This window comes from Lagopus leucura, unplaced genomic scaffold (assembly GCF_019238085.1).
Source record: "Lagopus leucura isolate 7727_CA_CO unplaced genomic scaffold, USGS_WTPT01 Super-Scaffold_100012, whole genome shotgun sequence".
Taxonomy (NCBI): Eukaryota; Metazoa; Chordata; class Aves; order Galliformes; family Phasianidae; genus Lagopus; species Lagopus leucura.
In genome coordinates this window covers 2426509-2440777 of record NW_024962267.1, presented here as the reverse complement: position 1 = coordinate 2440777, position 14269 = coordinate 2426509, and the positions used below count along the sequence as shown (strand labels likewise).

The 14269-nt window shown below is 35.9% G+C and overlaps 1 protein-coding gene across 1 annotated transcript in view; it reads left to right on the top strand.

Annotated features, from left to right (window-relative positions):
- The first annotated feature begins 1332 nt into the window (after positions 1-1332).
- LOC122181710 (sodium channel protein type 1 subunit alpha) overlaps positions 1333-14269 on the top strand; it is a 58549-nt gene continuing 45612 nt past the window's right edge. The window contains exons 1-5 of the mRNA XM_042874372.1: positions 1333-1596; positions 8421-8539; positions 12240-12329; positions 13064-13192; positions 13895-13986. Coding sequence (XP_042730306.1) covers positions 1333-1596; positions 8421-8539; positions 12240-12329; positions 13064-13192; positions 13895-13986 — 694 coding nt within the window. The remainder of the gene's footprint in view (positions 1597-8420; positions 8540-12239; positions 12330-13063; positions 13193-13894; positions 13987-14269) is intronic.

Genomic DNA, 14269 nt, shown 5'->3' with positions numbered 1-14269 from the left:
GAGCAACAGAACATAAAAGTAGTAGGATATTTGACCTTTTTTTGTAAAACTAATGCATCAGGCTTTTTCAGTGGCAGTGGTTGCAATTGTTAGTGAGTTCTCAATTGTTCTTCAGAGATTTTTAATGAAATATTATTCTTCCTGTGCTTCACAAATGTACATACTGCCAATTAACAATGATATGATTATTTCATGATTGGGTGGTGAGTGATATTTTTCTCTAGTAAAATAAGGCTTATAAAATTCCGGTAAAAGGGCAGGATTTCATTTTTGAGTTGAATGTCTGATTGCAACTCTATACATTCTATATGAAAATCTGCAGGTAACGTATTGATGTTGACTGAAAATGGGTCAAACGTACAAAAAAAAAAACCATGATTTTTTTGGCAATCTTGAAATCTATTCTCCAATTCATTATCAAAACACGGAGTGAGGCTGTATATTTTTTGCTGTTCACAGGACTGTGTTTAGCCAGTGTATCAAAATGCATACAGTTATTTGCCATAACTTGAGTTAGCAGTGCACTGGGCCCTCCCTGTTCCCAGTTTCAGCCCAGACAGTGACGACTGCATACTGCTTCTGTTTGGTTGTTGTGAACAATCAGTGAGGGCCCAGGCCTGGGCAACGCAGCTGGGCAGAGCCGGTGCCATATGATGGAGGGCAGCCATAGGACAGGCTTAGCTCTGCGGGTTGAATATACCTGCAAAAGCAAGTTCCCCAGTGTAGTTTGCACAGGACAAAATGGCATCTGACATGAAAGTGCCTGTGAAGCAAGGATGTGTCACTGAATTCCTCTTCTGTGGAAAAAGTTGCACCCATTGACATTCATCAATGTTTGCTGAATGTTTATGGAGACCAACAGTGGATGTGAGAGCAGAGAGGGATGGATGGTGTGTTTCAACAATGGTGACAATGAGATGGAGTGAGATGGAAGGCAAGGCATTTCCAGATGGCAGTGCACAGCTGTCACCTCCACTGGAGCAGATTTTTATGAGCATGCAGGTTTGCTCGTTACTGGAAAAATGTGTGGCTAATGGTGGTGACTGTGTTTAAAAATAATGTTTTGTAGCTGAGAATTTGCTCTATCAATAGTGTTATTGTGCTCTTTGTATCTGTTGCAGTTTCCATGGAAATAAGTAGAAGGTATTCGTAGGTTGCTCCAAAAGTAATATTTTAACATTCCAACATAAAATAAACAAAAGCATTTCAAAATAAATGTTGTAACTTTCTTATTCAATGATTGTAACATGTTTGTTTATTTTTTTTCTGCTTCCCTTTAGTATTTTCCTATGCAGAAGAATAAATGGTAATTAAAATGTGCAGGATGAAAAGATGGAGCAGCCAGTGCTTGTACCACCAGGACCAGACAGCTTCCAATACTTCACTAGAGAGTCTCTTGCAGCTATTGAACAACGTATTGCTGCAGAAAAAGCTAAGAATTCTAAACAAGATCGTAAAGACGATGATGAAAATGGGCCAAAGCCAAACAGTGATTTGGAGGCAGGAAAAACACTTCCATTCATATATGGTGACATTCCTCCAGGAATGGTGTCTGAGCCCTTGGAAGATATGGACCCATATTATATCAACAAAAAAGTGAGTCTAATATCAGTCCTGTTCATATCAAAATGTTTGGAGAGCTTTGTCATACTTGTTTCATTCTCTTACTGTGAGTAAAATAGTTTCTTCATCTGTTAACTGACACCAGTGTGGGAAAACACCATTCTAATAATGTGGAAACAGCTAATCATTGTTAAAATATTTAGCACACAAGAACAGAAAATGTTTGATGCCATTGATAGATATTCATTCTACCTCCCAGAAAGTAAATACATATTTGACATCTAGTTATAAAAATTAAATTTAGCTAATGCATAATAAGTGGTCATAGCACCAAGCTTGCTGAAGCTGAAGAAGTATTAGGTCAGTGCTCTCAGAAATATGGTTTGAATAGGTGGTTTTCTGTGGAGCCAGGAGTTGGGCTCATTCATCCTTGTGGGTCCCCTCCAACTTGGGATATTCTATGATTCTATGTTTTCAAAACACATTCACCCTCATGTGCTGTTGGCAGATCAGTCTTCCTGCTTTCTGTAATGAGAAATTTTACAACTGTATAATTTTTAATATTAAATCAATCAAATTGGCAGCAAATGTGACATGATGACTGACTGTATAATTTGGTTATGTAGTGGACGTAGCAGGGTATAAATAAATAGAGTGAAAATCTAGACTCCTATACACAGCTCTCTTAAACAGTAGCGAAGTGCTCATCGTCTCCAGTGGTACAGAATAGAAGCCATCATCCTTAGTGGATATTAACTTTTCATCATTTTCTTTTAATATGCATCGACATTTACACATATTTGTATCTTCTGATATAATTGAACATGTATCAAATGAACAATTATATCAAAATTATATCAAAGCTGAAACACAGTACATAATCTTTGATTGTAAACAAATGTAAGGATTCTAGATGTAGTGATAAAGAACCTACACAAACATATATATTTTATAGATTGAATACTTTGCAAACTTGAAAGAGTGAAGGTTTTGTCATTGATAGAGGAATTAGTCGATGTTCGGATGAGGCTGCCTCCCTCTGGGAACGAGTGTTAATAGCCGTGAAGGAAAAGTATCCCTTCAAAAATGGCTAATTTCACCAAAGAAAAAAACATAGAACCATGTCAGATTTACTGAAACTGAATACGCCCATGTGTCATTCTGTGTCTAAGGTTCTTTACATTTAAAATTAACAGCATGAACCAACATTTTGGTCCCAGGAATCAGGTGATTTCAAATTCTAGGGAAATTTTGGAATCAGAGAAACATAAGGATAAGCAGGAAGTATCACAAGAAGAATCTAAAAGTGATATTAAGGTTTCTGGTGGAAGTGGCCTTCAAAGGCTCTGGAATCCTTCCAAGCTAATTCTGTTGCACTGTCTATATGCAGCAGAAAAGGCTTACAGTCCAGCAAGATGGCTAGCTTGGGTGATGCTTTAATTATTAGATACTGGGATTATGAAACTCTATAAATATCAAGACAGGAATTATTTTGATTTGCACAATATGCTGTGCTCTGAGTGTCTTTTAGCTTGCTAAATTTTATGTGATTTATCAGTCTGATTTTGACAAGAGAGAAAATACTATGTGAGAGCACAATATTTTTATCTTTATTATTTGATGACTCTGAAAGAGCCTTTATCTGCCATTCATAGTATATAAAAACTCTTTAAATCTCAGTTCTACTTTTACAAAGATGAAAGATCTGTTTCTACAAAATCAGGTTTTGTGGAGTTCCATACTGATTGCATCTGACTGATTATGATACAAAATCATACAAAATTGTATCTCTACCTGCCCAGAACTCATCCTGGATGTTTATAGACAAATCAATCAGTCTTCTGTGTCTGAACAGTGAGAACTGTGAAGATGTGCTAGGAATGACCTACAGGTACTTTTCTTGAGCCCTTAGAAATTGACAAGCCATTTAGCCCATTCATTGGTGGAGCTGAAAACCTACTGCATCAGGCAAGTCTGCTAGCTGAAGGTATTAAATCAAGTTTCTAGATCTGGCCTATGTGAAAGGAAGAATCTTTTTATTTGCACGCTAAATAACTTCTACAGGCAAGTCACATTTGCAGTACTGCCTGCTGGCATTTTCTTCTCTGTGCTCAAGTCCACGGATCTGCTCTATGCAAGTGATTCAATCTTCTGCGAAATAGCAATAGAAACAGCTTTTTCAAATACAAGACAAAGTTTTCTCACCCATTACAATTCTCTCCATTCTTCCTTCCTTCAGTGGGAGGAAAATAGGTTTTCCTGACATAAATTCCAGCATTAAAATATCTAAATCCTAGATTTTCTTATCTACTTTTATGTGAATTCTGAAAACATTTTTATCTTGCTAGATAAATCTTGAAAGAGAAAAGCCTGAAGCAGAAGAGAACAACTCCAGGAAGAGCCAAAGCACTCTTAATGCTTAGTATGTTCACCTCTGTACCATTTCATGTTGCAGATTTTTCTTTACTCCTCTCTGAATTCTGTCCTATAAAGTCAAGGAGTCAAGCAGCATACACTGTCCCAAAGTAACAACCTGACAATTGCTGCATGATAGTTAGTGACTATATATTGCTGCCTGGGGAAGCATTTATCTGAAATTACATGGGTCTAAAGAAGCGATACAGAATGAAGGAAAATTACTATTTGTTAGAAAGAGTTAGGACAAGTATATGGATTAGTAAATGCCGCTATTGTGGATCATCTCTGTTAAGATGTGCATAAACGATATCTGATTCAGCCATAGAACATCTAAAAGTTTGACTTCCAAACATTCAAATAGGCTACAACAATGGTTATCTACAGTGTTTGTCAAATGATTCTAATAATCGTATTCACTGTATTTCTTCAGAAAATCTAATAGGCTGTAGAAATACCCTCTTTATTCCAAATTTGAGTCATAAGGAAAATCATGCATCAGTTACTTGATATCTGTGTATTGCATCACACTAATTGGTCTGGTGGTGGGTTTTTTTGTTTGTTGTTTTTTTCTTTCTTTGGAAGGGGAACAGGGAGTCTTCTTTGCTGGGTAATATGAATCAGCAGGGCTGAGCTCTTCCCTAAAGGTCTAACTACTAAGTAATTAACAGAAATCTGCCACCTATTTTGCCATACTCAGGCAGTTTTATTTTCAGAATGATACTTTTCACTGTACTGCATATGAGATCAAATTGAAATTATGTTTTGGTATCTTTGTTTCTATGCAAAACTTATCACCAAAGAGGATGTATCAATAAATACATTAAATAAATATTAACTTAAAGATGAACGGAATAGGCAAAAATAGCACCTAATAGCAGTATAGATTTCCACTGTACTTCAGATAGCCTTAATGCCAGCAACTGGACCATGGGAACAAAATTCATCTATTACAATTTAATACCCCTCCTTAAATTCTTATGGTTTTATTATAATGAAGTGCCATTGTACATGGTGTTCAGTAATGCTGGTCTTTGGAACTGTCAAGTTTAGCATTCTAAAACTTTGTTCACTTTTTGTCTTCTACTCCTGTTTAAGTGCAAATCTGTGTGTTCCAAATACAATGGCGACTGCCTGTTCATGGTGAAGCTGCCATCACAAAGGATCAGGGAGGTTCATATCACTATCTATTGAGAAAGGATCAGCTGGAACCCTTTCAGATCCTCATGTGCAGGCATGCTTCAAAATCTCATCCACTTGGTTTCTTACCTTAAAGTCTGGCTATTTTATCTTGAAGCTAGGCTGCTTCATTTAAAAGGAGCGAAAGAATAGCTGGAATTAAATGGGCCCTACTTCATTTTTCTCCTGCTGTAGTGTAGATTTAGCATTGCTGCTGATTGCCTCTGCCCACCCTGCCTCTTGCTGATTGATGCCTGTCAGAAGAGCTCTGTCCTTTTGTCCTTGGTTACACCAGTTGCCTAATCCTATCAAACCATACTTCCTGGATTCCCAGACTTGATTTGTCTTGCAGAAGGAAACAAAAAAACCTGTAAAATCATTTTACTTAACATAAGAAAAAGTGAATGCACTGGTGATCTTAAATATCTTTTATAGTTTCAAATGAAAGAATTTTGAAGATAAAAGTTCCAGTAACACAGAAAAACTAAGATCTAGCTAGAAAAAAAAAAATACTTTCAACAGACAACCACAAAACAAGAAAATGCCAATTTCAGAAATGCCACAAGTCTCTTGTGCTGGCCCTCTCTAGGGCTTTCCCTGAGAAACTATTTGGGTGCTAAGACTAAGAAGCTGGCACTACAGAAGGTGCTGTGGGTTTTGAGATAGTGTTTATCTAACCATGGGAAGTGGTAATGCAATGCAGTAGTGCTCAGCCTTCAAGAAGCTGTTTCAAAGCCAAATGAGAGTTTTGGCTTTGAAGCAGTTTCTTCCTCCTGGTAGCCCTGGTAAGACTGCATTTTCTCAGTTTGGGTCAAATATGGCAAAAATTATAGAGCTGGAAGCCAGTTTACAGGCACAAAGCTGCAAATTAGACCCTTCTCTTTAGATATTTCATTGAATTTAAATTTACACTGGAATACTTTGAGTCTGAGCCTTTATAAAATGATAAAGCCCTTTCTGAAACAAAAACCCTGGAAAGTATACATAATCTTCCACATATGAATATTAATCTTATAATTTATTTAGAATTTATTTCTCAGAGTATATCTACTTTGTTCTGTCAGATTTGGGTAGAATGTTTCATATTCATCCACACTCCCTGCACACTGCCTTGCATCTGGAATGAGACTAGGTGCAAATGCAGGAAGCTTACGCAGGAGTTGGACATTAGCTGTAATCCCTGTTTCTGCATTTTTAGGAAAATTCTTGACAAGATACAATTTTAATTCATTTTAAAGGCTAGAAGTCAGTGGACCAATGCAGTCATTTTCAAGGTTCCCATCACAGAAATGTTTTGGATGAAAAATTAAAACTGAAATAGAAATTGTAAGTTTTGCTGGTTCTGCTTATGCAGGGCAGCAGAAAGTGGAACAACTAAAATAGCAGCAGCTTTCAACTGAAACTGGAGTGGTGCCAGCATGCTGTTATTTTCCATAAGGCACGTTAGAAAAGAAATGTATGTTTAATATGCTTGTGTTCAAAGATTTTTAAAAAGATGTAGGTTGGCTAAATGTAGGTGGTGTAGTTTTAGATGCAAAGCTGGTAGGAAGTGTGATTTTTATTATATTTTCTCAACTACCTCATAGCTGCAGAAGCTGTTATTGTGAGCTGTGAGGTCTGGGGGCTGGGGCCAGATATGAGAGGGAAAATTCACCATGGCCCTTGATAAATGGTACCAAAACCCATAATTCATCTGTTTGGCTACTCACATATTTAAAATGAAACCTTAATTCAAGGGCAAGTGAACTGCAGTTAGCCTTGAAAGGTCATTTGTTATCTGTAATCTAACTGCAAATATAATTTAGGAGCATTAGCTCAGTTCTTATCCTGTTGTTTGGTTTCATCGTGCAGATTCTCCATCTCTGTGCAGAAGCAGGAAAAACAAATACATCTCTCATAGCTTTACTACATATATTGAGTTGGTGTTCAAGTATTAAGGGCTTTGATCTGTGTTACCAGGCGTGCTGCATAGAGCCAGAACAGAGGCAGCTCAGGGAAGAAGACAGAAAGTGATTTAGGGCTGGGAGAGCTTTTACTCAGTACTCATTCCCTTCTACTCTGCCGTCTGTTCTTGGTATCCACCACAGGCTTGTGGAAACCATTATTTCTGCAACTCCCTCTGCCTCCTGGATGCTGCTAGCAATTGGTATCATTACTTCCTGGTCTGCACACACTAAGCATCGTGAATATAAGCAGACTGAAGAGCTGTCTTCCTTGAAAATTCTTGATGTGTTTTTCTCAGACTTATAGCCTTCCCAGAAATAGTTCTGTACACTGCTTGCCATCAGTCAGTAAACTTCATGTCTTGCTCCACCTTCACAGATAACCAGAAGAGATCAGTATCTCCTTTCTCACATTTCCAGTGGCATCCTAGCTTACGGCTCACTTCTTCAGCAATATAATGATAAGCAAGGAAGCTTTATCATAGTTTGTCCAAGAATAAACAACCCTAACAAAACAGAAAAAGCAATTTAAGAGATTTCTCATTGCTGGTTTCTTCAATACCTTCAATTCTGCTTGAATTTAGGCAGTAATCCTTGTGCATGCAGATCTCTTCCAAATTACCAATTCTTCCTTCTGCAGTGCTTTTTGTTCTCTTTTTGTTTGTTTCTACATTTGAAGATCACCTCATTGCCACAAAGCAACTTGGCAGTCTGCATTTCCAACGTTGTATTGTCAGTTCTTGCAGCCACAATGGGCTGCACTGTAAGCAATTTTTTTCAAAGTTTCCCTGAATTTTATGCACTTGTTAGTGGTTAAAATAAAATCTAACACGATGTATGTGTTCTGGGAAGGATTTACACCTTTAAAATACAGTTTTGCAGGGTGCTCATCTGGGATGTGTTTCTTATTCTCCTCAGGTAAGGTATACTTGGATGCCCACAGTCCTCAGAGATTCATGACTACATGTGTTATTCCTATTTATCTTTATCCTTAGCACAAGCTTTGGAAACTATAAACACAATTAAAATTTTTGTTAATCATTTCTGCATCTTTTGCTACAAGAAGTGAATAATATAACTGATATTGCTTAACAAAGCAGTATTACAAAAGCATTAATGAAATGAATGTTCTATATTTAAAATTATAATTTTGGACATCAGGTAAGTACTGGCAGTAAGTTTTATTTCAAAAGTGTGTCATGCGTTTTGTATATTAACTATTCAAAAATTCATGAATTTGCTGACTGTCATTTAAAAAGGTTTAAAATAAGCATCTACAGTGAATACACACTTACAAAAATTTTTGTTTTTCTTTTTCAGACTTTTATAGTATTGAATAAAGGGAAGGCAATATTCCGATTCAGTGCCACCTCTGCCCTGTACATTTTAACTCCGTTCAATCCTCTTAGAAAAATAGCTATTAAAATTTTGGTACATTCATATCCTTTTGCAATTTTGGTTCATGAAAAAAAACTCATATTTCTATTTCATTGCAAATAGAAGTTTTTCGTATGTTATTATTTTTTTTCAGCATTAGAATTATGGTAAGTTTCTATCAATACAAGGCAATTTGAATATATTATTTAAATACATTTGATTATATTATTCAAATACATCATAGCTATCCTGTCAAATTTTGGTACTTTAATTATGGAAATTTACAGATGGATTAGAAAAATCACTAATCTCTGGATTTGTAAATCTTTTTCATTTTTTAAAAGTCTTGTTAATTTAAAGACAATTGAAATATGCAGGAATATTTCAGAAAAATTTCTCCAGATTTATGTTAATATTAAATTGTTACATGCTTCTGATTCTTTTTTTTTTTTGCTATGAAGCCTATCAATAGTAGAAATTATATTTAGTAATGAAAGCATTTTGTACTCACAAATTCCAGAAAAGCTCTCTATTTTAAAATTTTGCAATCTAGTTAATTGGAAATATCATAAGCCACTGCCAGAAAGCAGCAGCAGCAGCATTGCAGGCAGTTTGCAATGTCTTTGTATGTGCAAATGATTAATGATTGGGGGATCATAACTGATGGGACTGTGCATGATACAAGGTTTTAGTCTGGTATCTAGATTGGTGCCTGATGTTCATAACAGCTGATGGACATTTCTAGAGAATGAGGTTTTTGTGCAACTTCTTGTACAACGCCAGGAGTGGGAAAGCAATCACCACATGGAAACGTTAGCATAACAGTAAAAGTAGAGCAGTTACTCAAAGGCAGAAGTCTAAGACTTACTAGAGATTGCTGGGGCAATTTTCTAAATATTTTCTAAGTATTTGGCTAAGAAGAATAAAATGGAGGGCTGCTGCTGATTCAGTAGCCCTTTTCCTCTAAGCTCTCTCGAAGTTAAAGCAATAAGAGGGATGGAAAGTGTCTGGAAAGAAGGGAGCAGCTGGGGACAGTAAGGGACCTGACAGACCTGCAGGCATCATGGTGATGATGGTGAGAAAAAGGAGCCAGTACTGTCAGATTGAAGTTATTTTTATCTTAAATACAGAAGTGTTTTTTTTGTTTGTTTTGTTTTGTTTATTTTTGTTTGTTTGTTTTATCTTAAATGGAAGGACAGGTTTGTGGGGTTTTTTGTTTGTTTATTTGTTTTTAATTTAATACAAAGCAAACACTGCAAGTATTAATGTGTTTGGTCACCTACAATGTTCCATAATGCATTTTAGGTTTTGGATACTTATATTTTGTCAAGGTTAGCTTATAAGATAAAAAAAAAAAAAGGCAGTAATGTTGTTTACTATTTTTACTAATCCTATGACTTTTATCAGTAAACTCTACTGCCCTGCTTTGAGGCAGGAGTTTGGCATTGTAGTCTCTGTAAAAGAACAGTGCCTTTTGCTTTCAGTGCAAAAGATGTATTTTGAGCACAGTGGAACTGGTGCATCTTGGAGAATCTCCACATAATGTCCTCTGAATTCCTTGAACCTCTGTATATGGGGCTCCAACCACATGTGCCCAGACACACAATCAGATGTTGTTCACTCAGCAAGGAGTCAGTGTGTGTCTCTTCTAGAGCTCTGAGACTTCTGATATTGTTCTTACTTCACTGTTGGTACCTATTGTAATAGCAGTCCCCAAGAATTGGTAACAGCATGAATTTCTCTGCTGACTCACCCCCTGGTATTCTGCCTGTTTGACTCAAGGTAAATTATTCAGTTTTGAAGGCAACACAAGAGTGATGGAGGATGGCCAGACTTATGCAATGAATGGGAACAAATGGAAAAGTTAGAAGAGATGGGGGGTGAGAAGACAAAAAAATGCAGGCAACAGTGGCTGGAGTTGCAGGGTGCAAGGAGTATTAGAAAGGATCAAGGAGAAGCATAAGAAAAAAAGTGGTACCTTGGAAAGTATCTCTGTGCTAGCTAGCCTTTGGAAACTGAAATTAGTGATATTCAGTATTTTCTCACTACCAGGAGCTATCTGGAAAACCAACTAGCAGTGTTTTTTTTTTTTTTTTTTTTTTCCAGATTTCCATCTTCCACAAAGTGTATCAGGCAGTAGGCCACTTCATCTGTTCCAGGAAGTGGCTGGCTTGAGGTTGAGCAGTAGCTCTAAATGAAAACCGTTCCTGTGCAGGAAGAGTGTGAAAAAGAAATCACTATATATCAGAATTGTTCACATATGTGTATAGTTGTATTCTTACATAATATAAAATACTAAATTAAGGGAAGTTTGAGATTGTAATACGCTCAAAATGTGAGAGAAGTGGAAAAAGAGGCACAGGCACTGAATGTACCAATTATGTTTGAGGTTCTCATATGGGAAAGCATGGCCAGGTTTAAGACTTCAAAGTACATTATCCCAGCTGAGCATCTGTTCATCTGCTCCCTTTAAGAGTGAACAGCACTTTGGCCATGCAAATCAAACCCATGGTGAGTTGCGTACAGACTGAGCAGTGTGCAAGAACCTACCTGTGGCCTTTGTTATTAATGATACAGAGCTGTAAACCCACAATGTACCACACAGAATTAAAAACTCAACTCTCCCAAAAAGGCCATTTTGATTTAACATTCTTTCAAAGTAGTTTTGTATGTGATATACATGGTGATAGAGCTCTTTGCTTAGCCCTATAAAAGTCATGACAGCCTTCTTTATGCTTCAGCATCAAACATATGTATTTAGCACCAAGAATATTATCTGAATGGATAGTGTTTATCCTACTGGCATAGATCACATTTCTGCCATTTTTAAGAATATTCCTAAAATAAGAATCTTGTTTGTTTTCCAGAGTGCTGTATTTCTAATTACATTTTATGTACTTTGTTTTATGAGATAAATGAAACTTCCAGGAGATATCTCCATGTTTTTCAACTACCAAAATTAATTCTCTTTGGACAAGGAAATTTCTCAATTAAATAAATTCAGAATCTTGAATCCTGCCTGTGGACTGTGCGCACAAGCACCATATAGGATAATAATTAATTATTCTACGCAAATAACAATGATTTTTGCTATTCAAAGCTTGTATGACAATGTAATCCCCCAAATGAGTTGTCACTTTAATGAAAGGTATCACTATATTTACTGCTTATTCAACAACTTAGATAAATGACACCTATAGAAATTGGGCAGGTAAATCCTTCCCTGTGATTTGAATGTTAACTTGAAAGTATATGCTTGAGTCTGAATGCGTTAAGTAATTATCTGAATGCTAGCACAAATTTTCTGCAAAATTTAGGTTGAAATGTAACTTTTCCTCCTCCTTTTTCATTTACAGTGAAGGTTGCTCTTTTTTTTGCTTAGTTATATTTTTATGCTAAAAAAAACAATACAAAACAAAACAAAAAACCCTCAAACTAAAAAATGCTATGTACCTATTATTTTTTTTTTAATGAAATTAAAATTCTTGGGCTCTTACATGCAACTTCATTTGTAAATACTTTTCATGCAAGTATTTTTAAGGAATATAACATATAAAAAGATGACTAGAGGAAAAATTGAAGTCAAAGGTTTGGCATAAAGGTGTATGTAGTATTGCCTATTTTCTGCTGCCATCGTGTGGCTACTTTGGATCAGGTTTTAGTCTACACAATTACAAATGGTAATATTTTACTGCACTTAAAATCTCTGGTTGATGTGACATTGCTTGAATTGCTATTGTAATTCCCTTAACTATGATTTACATTATTCAGCATGCTTATTATGTGCACTATTTTGACCAACTGTGTGTTTATGACCATGAGTAACCCTCCGGACTGGACCAAGAATGTAGAGTAAGTTGCACATTTTACTTAAAGATATCCATGCCTCTGACAGTTTCTCAGTAAGTCAATATGCTTGCAACTGCAGTTGTGTGCTGGCTGGAACTATCATGAGATAGTATTTCCTCTCTATACTATGTAGAAATGTTGGATAATAATTCAAATCTATTTCTGGGAGAATATTTGGGTTGACAAAAATAGAAGTTATTTATGGATATTGTTGTACTTGGATTCCACTAGTTCTTTATTATCTTCATGGTTTAGCATCTACACCATGTGTTAATGCCACTACATTAAGAGTAGAACTGTGGCTATTTGTAGATGCCAGGTAAAGACAGCATATATCCACATGTATTCTTAAAGTGAAATGTATTCTTAAAGTGAAACTTTATGTGCATGCTTGTATTCTCCCTTTTCTAAAGTTAATACTAGTTGGATTTGATTTTAGTGGTTCTGACAGTATCCAGTATCTTATGCTCACAATGTTCTTGGATCACAGAATGGATGTAGTATAATTTTAAACTGAGTGTCACTGATAATTTAAAAAAAAATGTTATATATTTTATGGTTTTATTTCTTTGATTTATGCATAAGATCAGTAATTCTGTATTTAATGTGCATGAATTCAGAAATATATACAGTAAGTATAAAGCATGTCAGAAGACACTGCTTTTTACCACATTTCTTTTCAGTGCAAGTGTAGAATATTATTACTTATTTCAATTAATTTTTCTGATATTTTCCAGGTACACCTTCACTGGAATATATACGTTTGAGTCGCTTATAAAAATTATTGCAAGAGGCTTTTGCTTAGAAGATTTTACTTTTCTTCGAGATCCATGGAACTGGCTCGATTTCACTGTCATTACCTTTGCGTAAGTTTTTGTTTTTTTCTTTTTCTTCGAAAGTGAAGGGCAAAAAGGGCATGAAATTAGTATCAATACGTATCAATTTCATCAAATAGAAATACTTCTATGAATTTACTTTGTCTAAAACAATTTTCACATTCTAATGTGAATATATTGATGTAAAACAAATACTGCGGAAGCCATTAGTTCAGTTAGTATTAGGCTAATTTCATGTCCTGCGTTTTTTTCTCTGAGCAGAAAAGGAGCATCCCTTTGACTTCATTCCACAAACTTACCAATCTAGTCTAGATAAATTTTAGGCTTTCAAAGTTAAATCACTGTGATTCACTTCAGAGAAGTTAAAATTAACTGAAGGCCCTGAAAGCATATTAATGCAAGGCAAACTGCAATGAAAGGTAAACCTCTGACTGTTGATATTTAATTTTTTGCTAAAAACGCCAAAGTGGTCTTGATGAAAGACCCAAGTAAGTAGCATAAACTTTGCCTAAATTCTGAATAACTGTGATTTAATCCTACAGGTATGTAACAGAATTTGTAAACCTAGGCAATGTTTCAGCTCTTCGAACTTTCAGAGTATTGAGAGCTTTGAAAACTATTTCTGTAATCCCAGGTAAGAAGTAACTGGTGTAAGGTGTTAGGCCCCTTGTACCTCCCAACTGTTCCTTTTTATCCTGTCATTGTGTTTGTGTGTGAACTCCCCTATTACAGATATGTGACAGAGTTTGTGGACCTGGGCAATGTCTCAGCGCTGAGAACATTCAGAGTTCTCCGAGCTTTGAAAACAATATCAGTCATTCCAGGTGAGAGCTAGGTTAAACACTGAGGCTGACTGTTGTTCCACAAAGGCTATACTCATGTTTTTGAAGCATAAGCCTTATTTCTTTCCACACAAAAAAGAAAAAAAAAAAAAAAAAAAAGCAGGAATTGGAAGATATCAGAATTTACTGAAATCTCTGATTCATTGCTTTTTAACATGAGCTCTTTCCTTTTGAAATCAGCCTTTGAGTTTAACAGATTCTTGCATGAGACATTGCAATACAAAGCGTGTGTGGTTTTCACCTTCTGATGTCAAGCTTTCTTCTC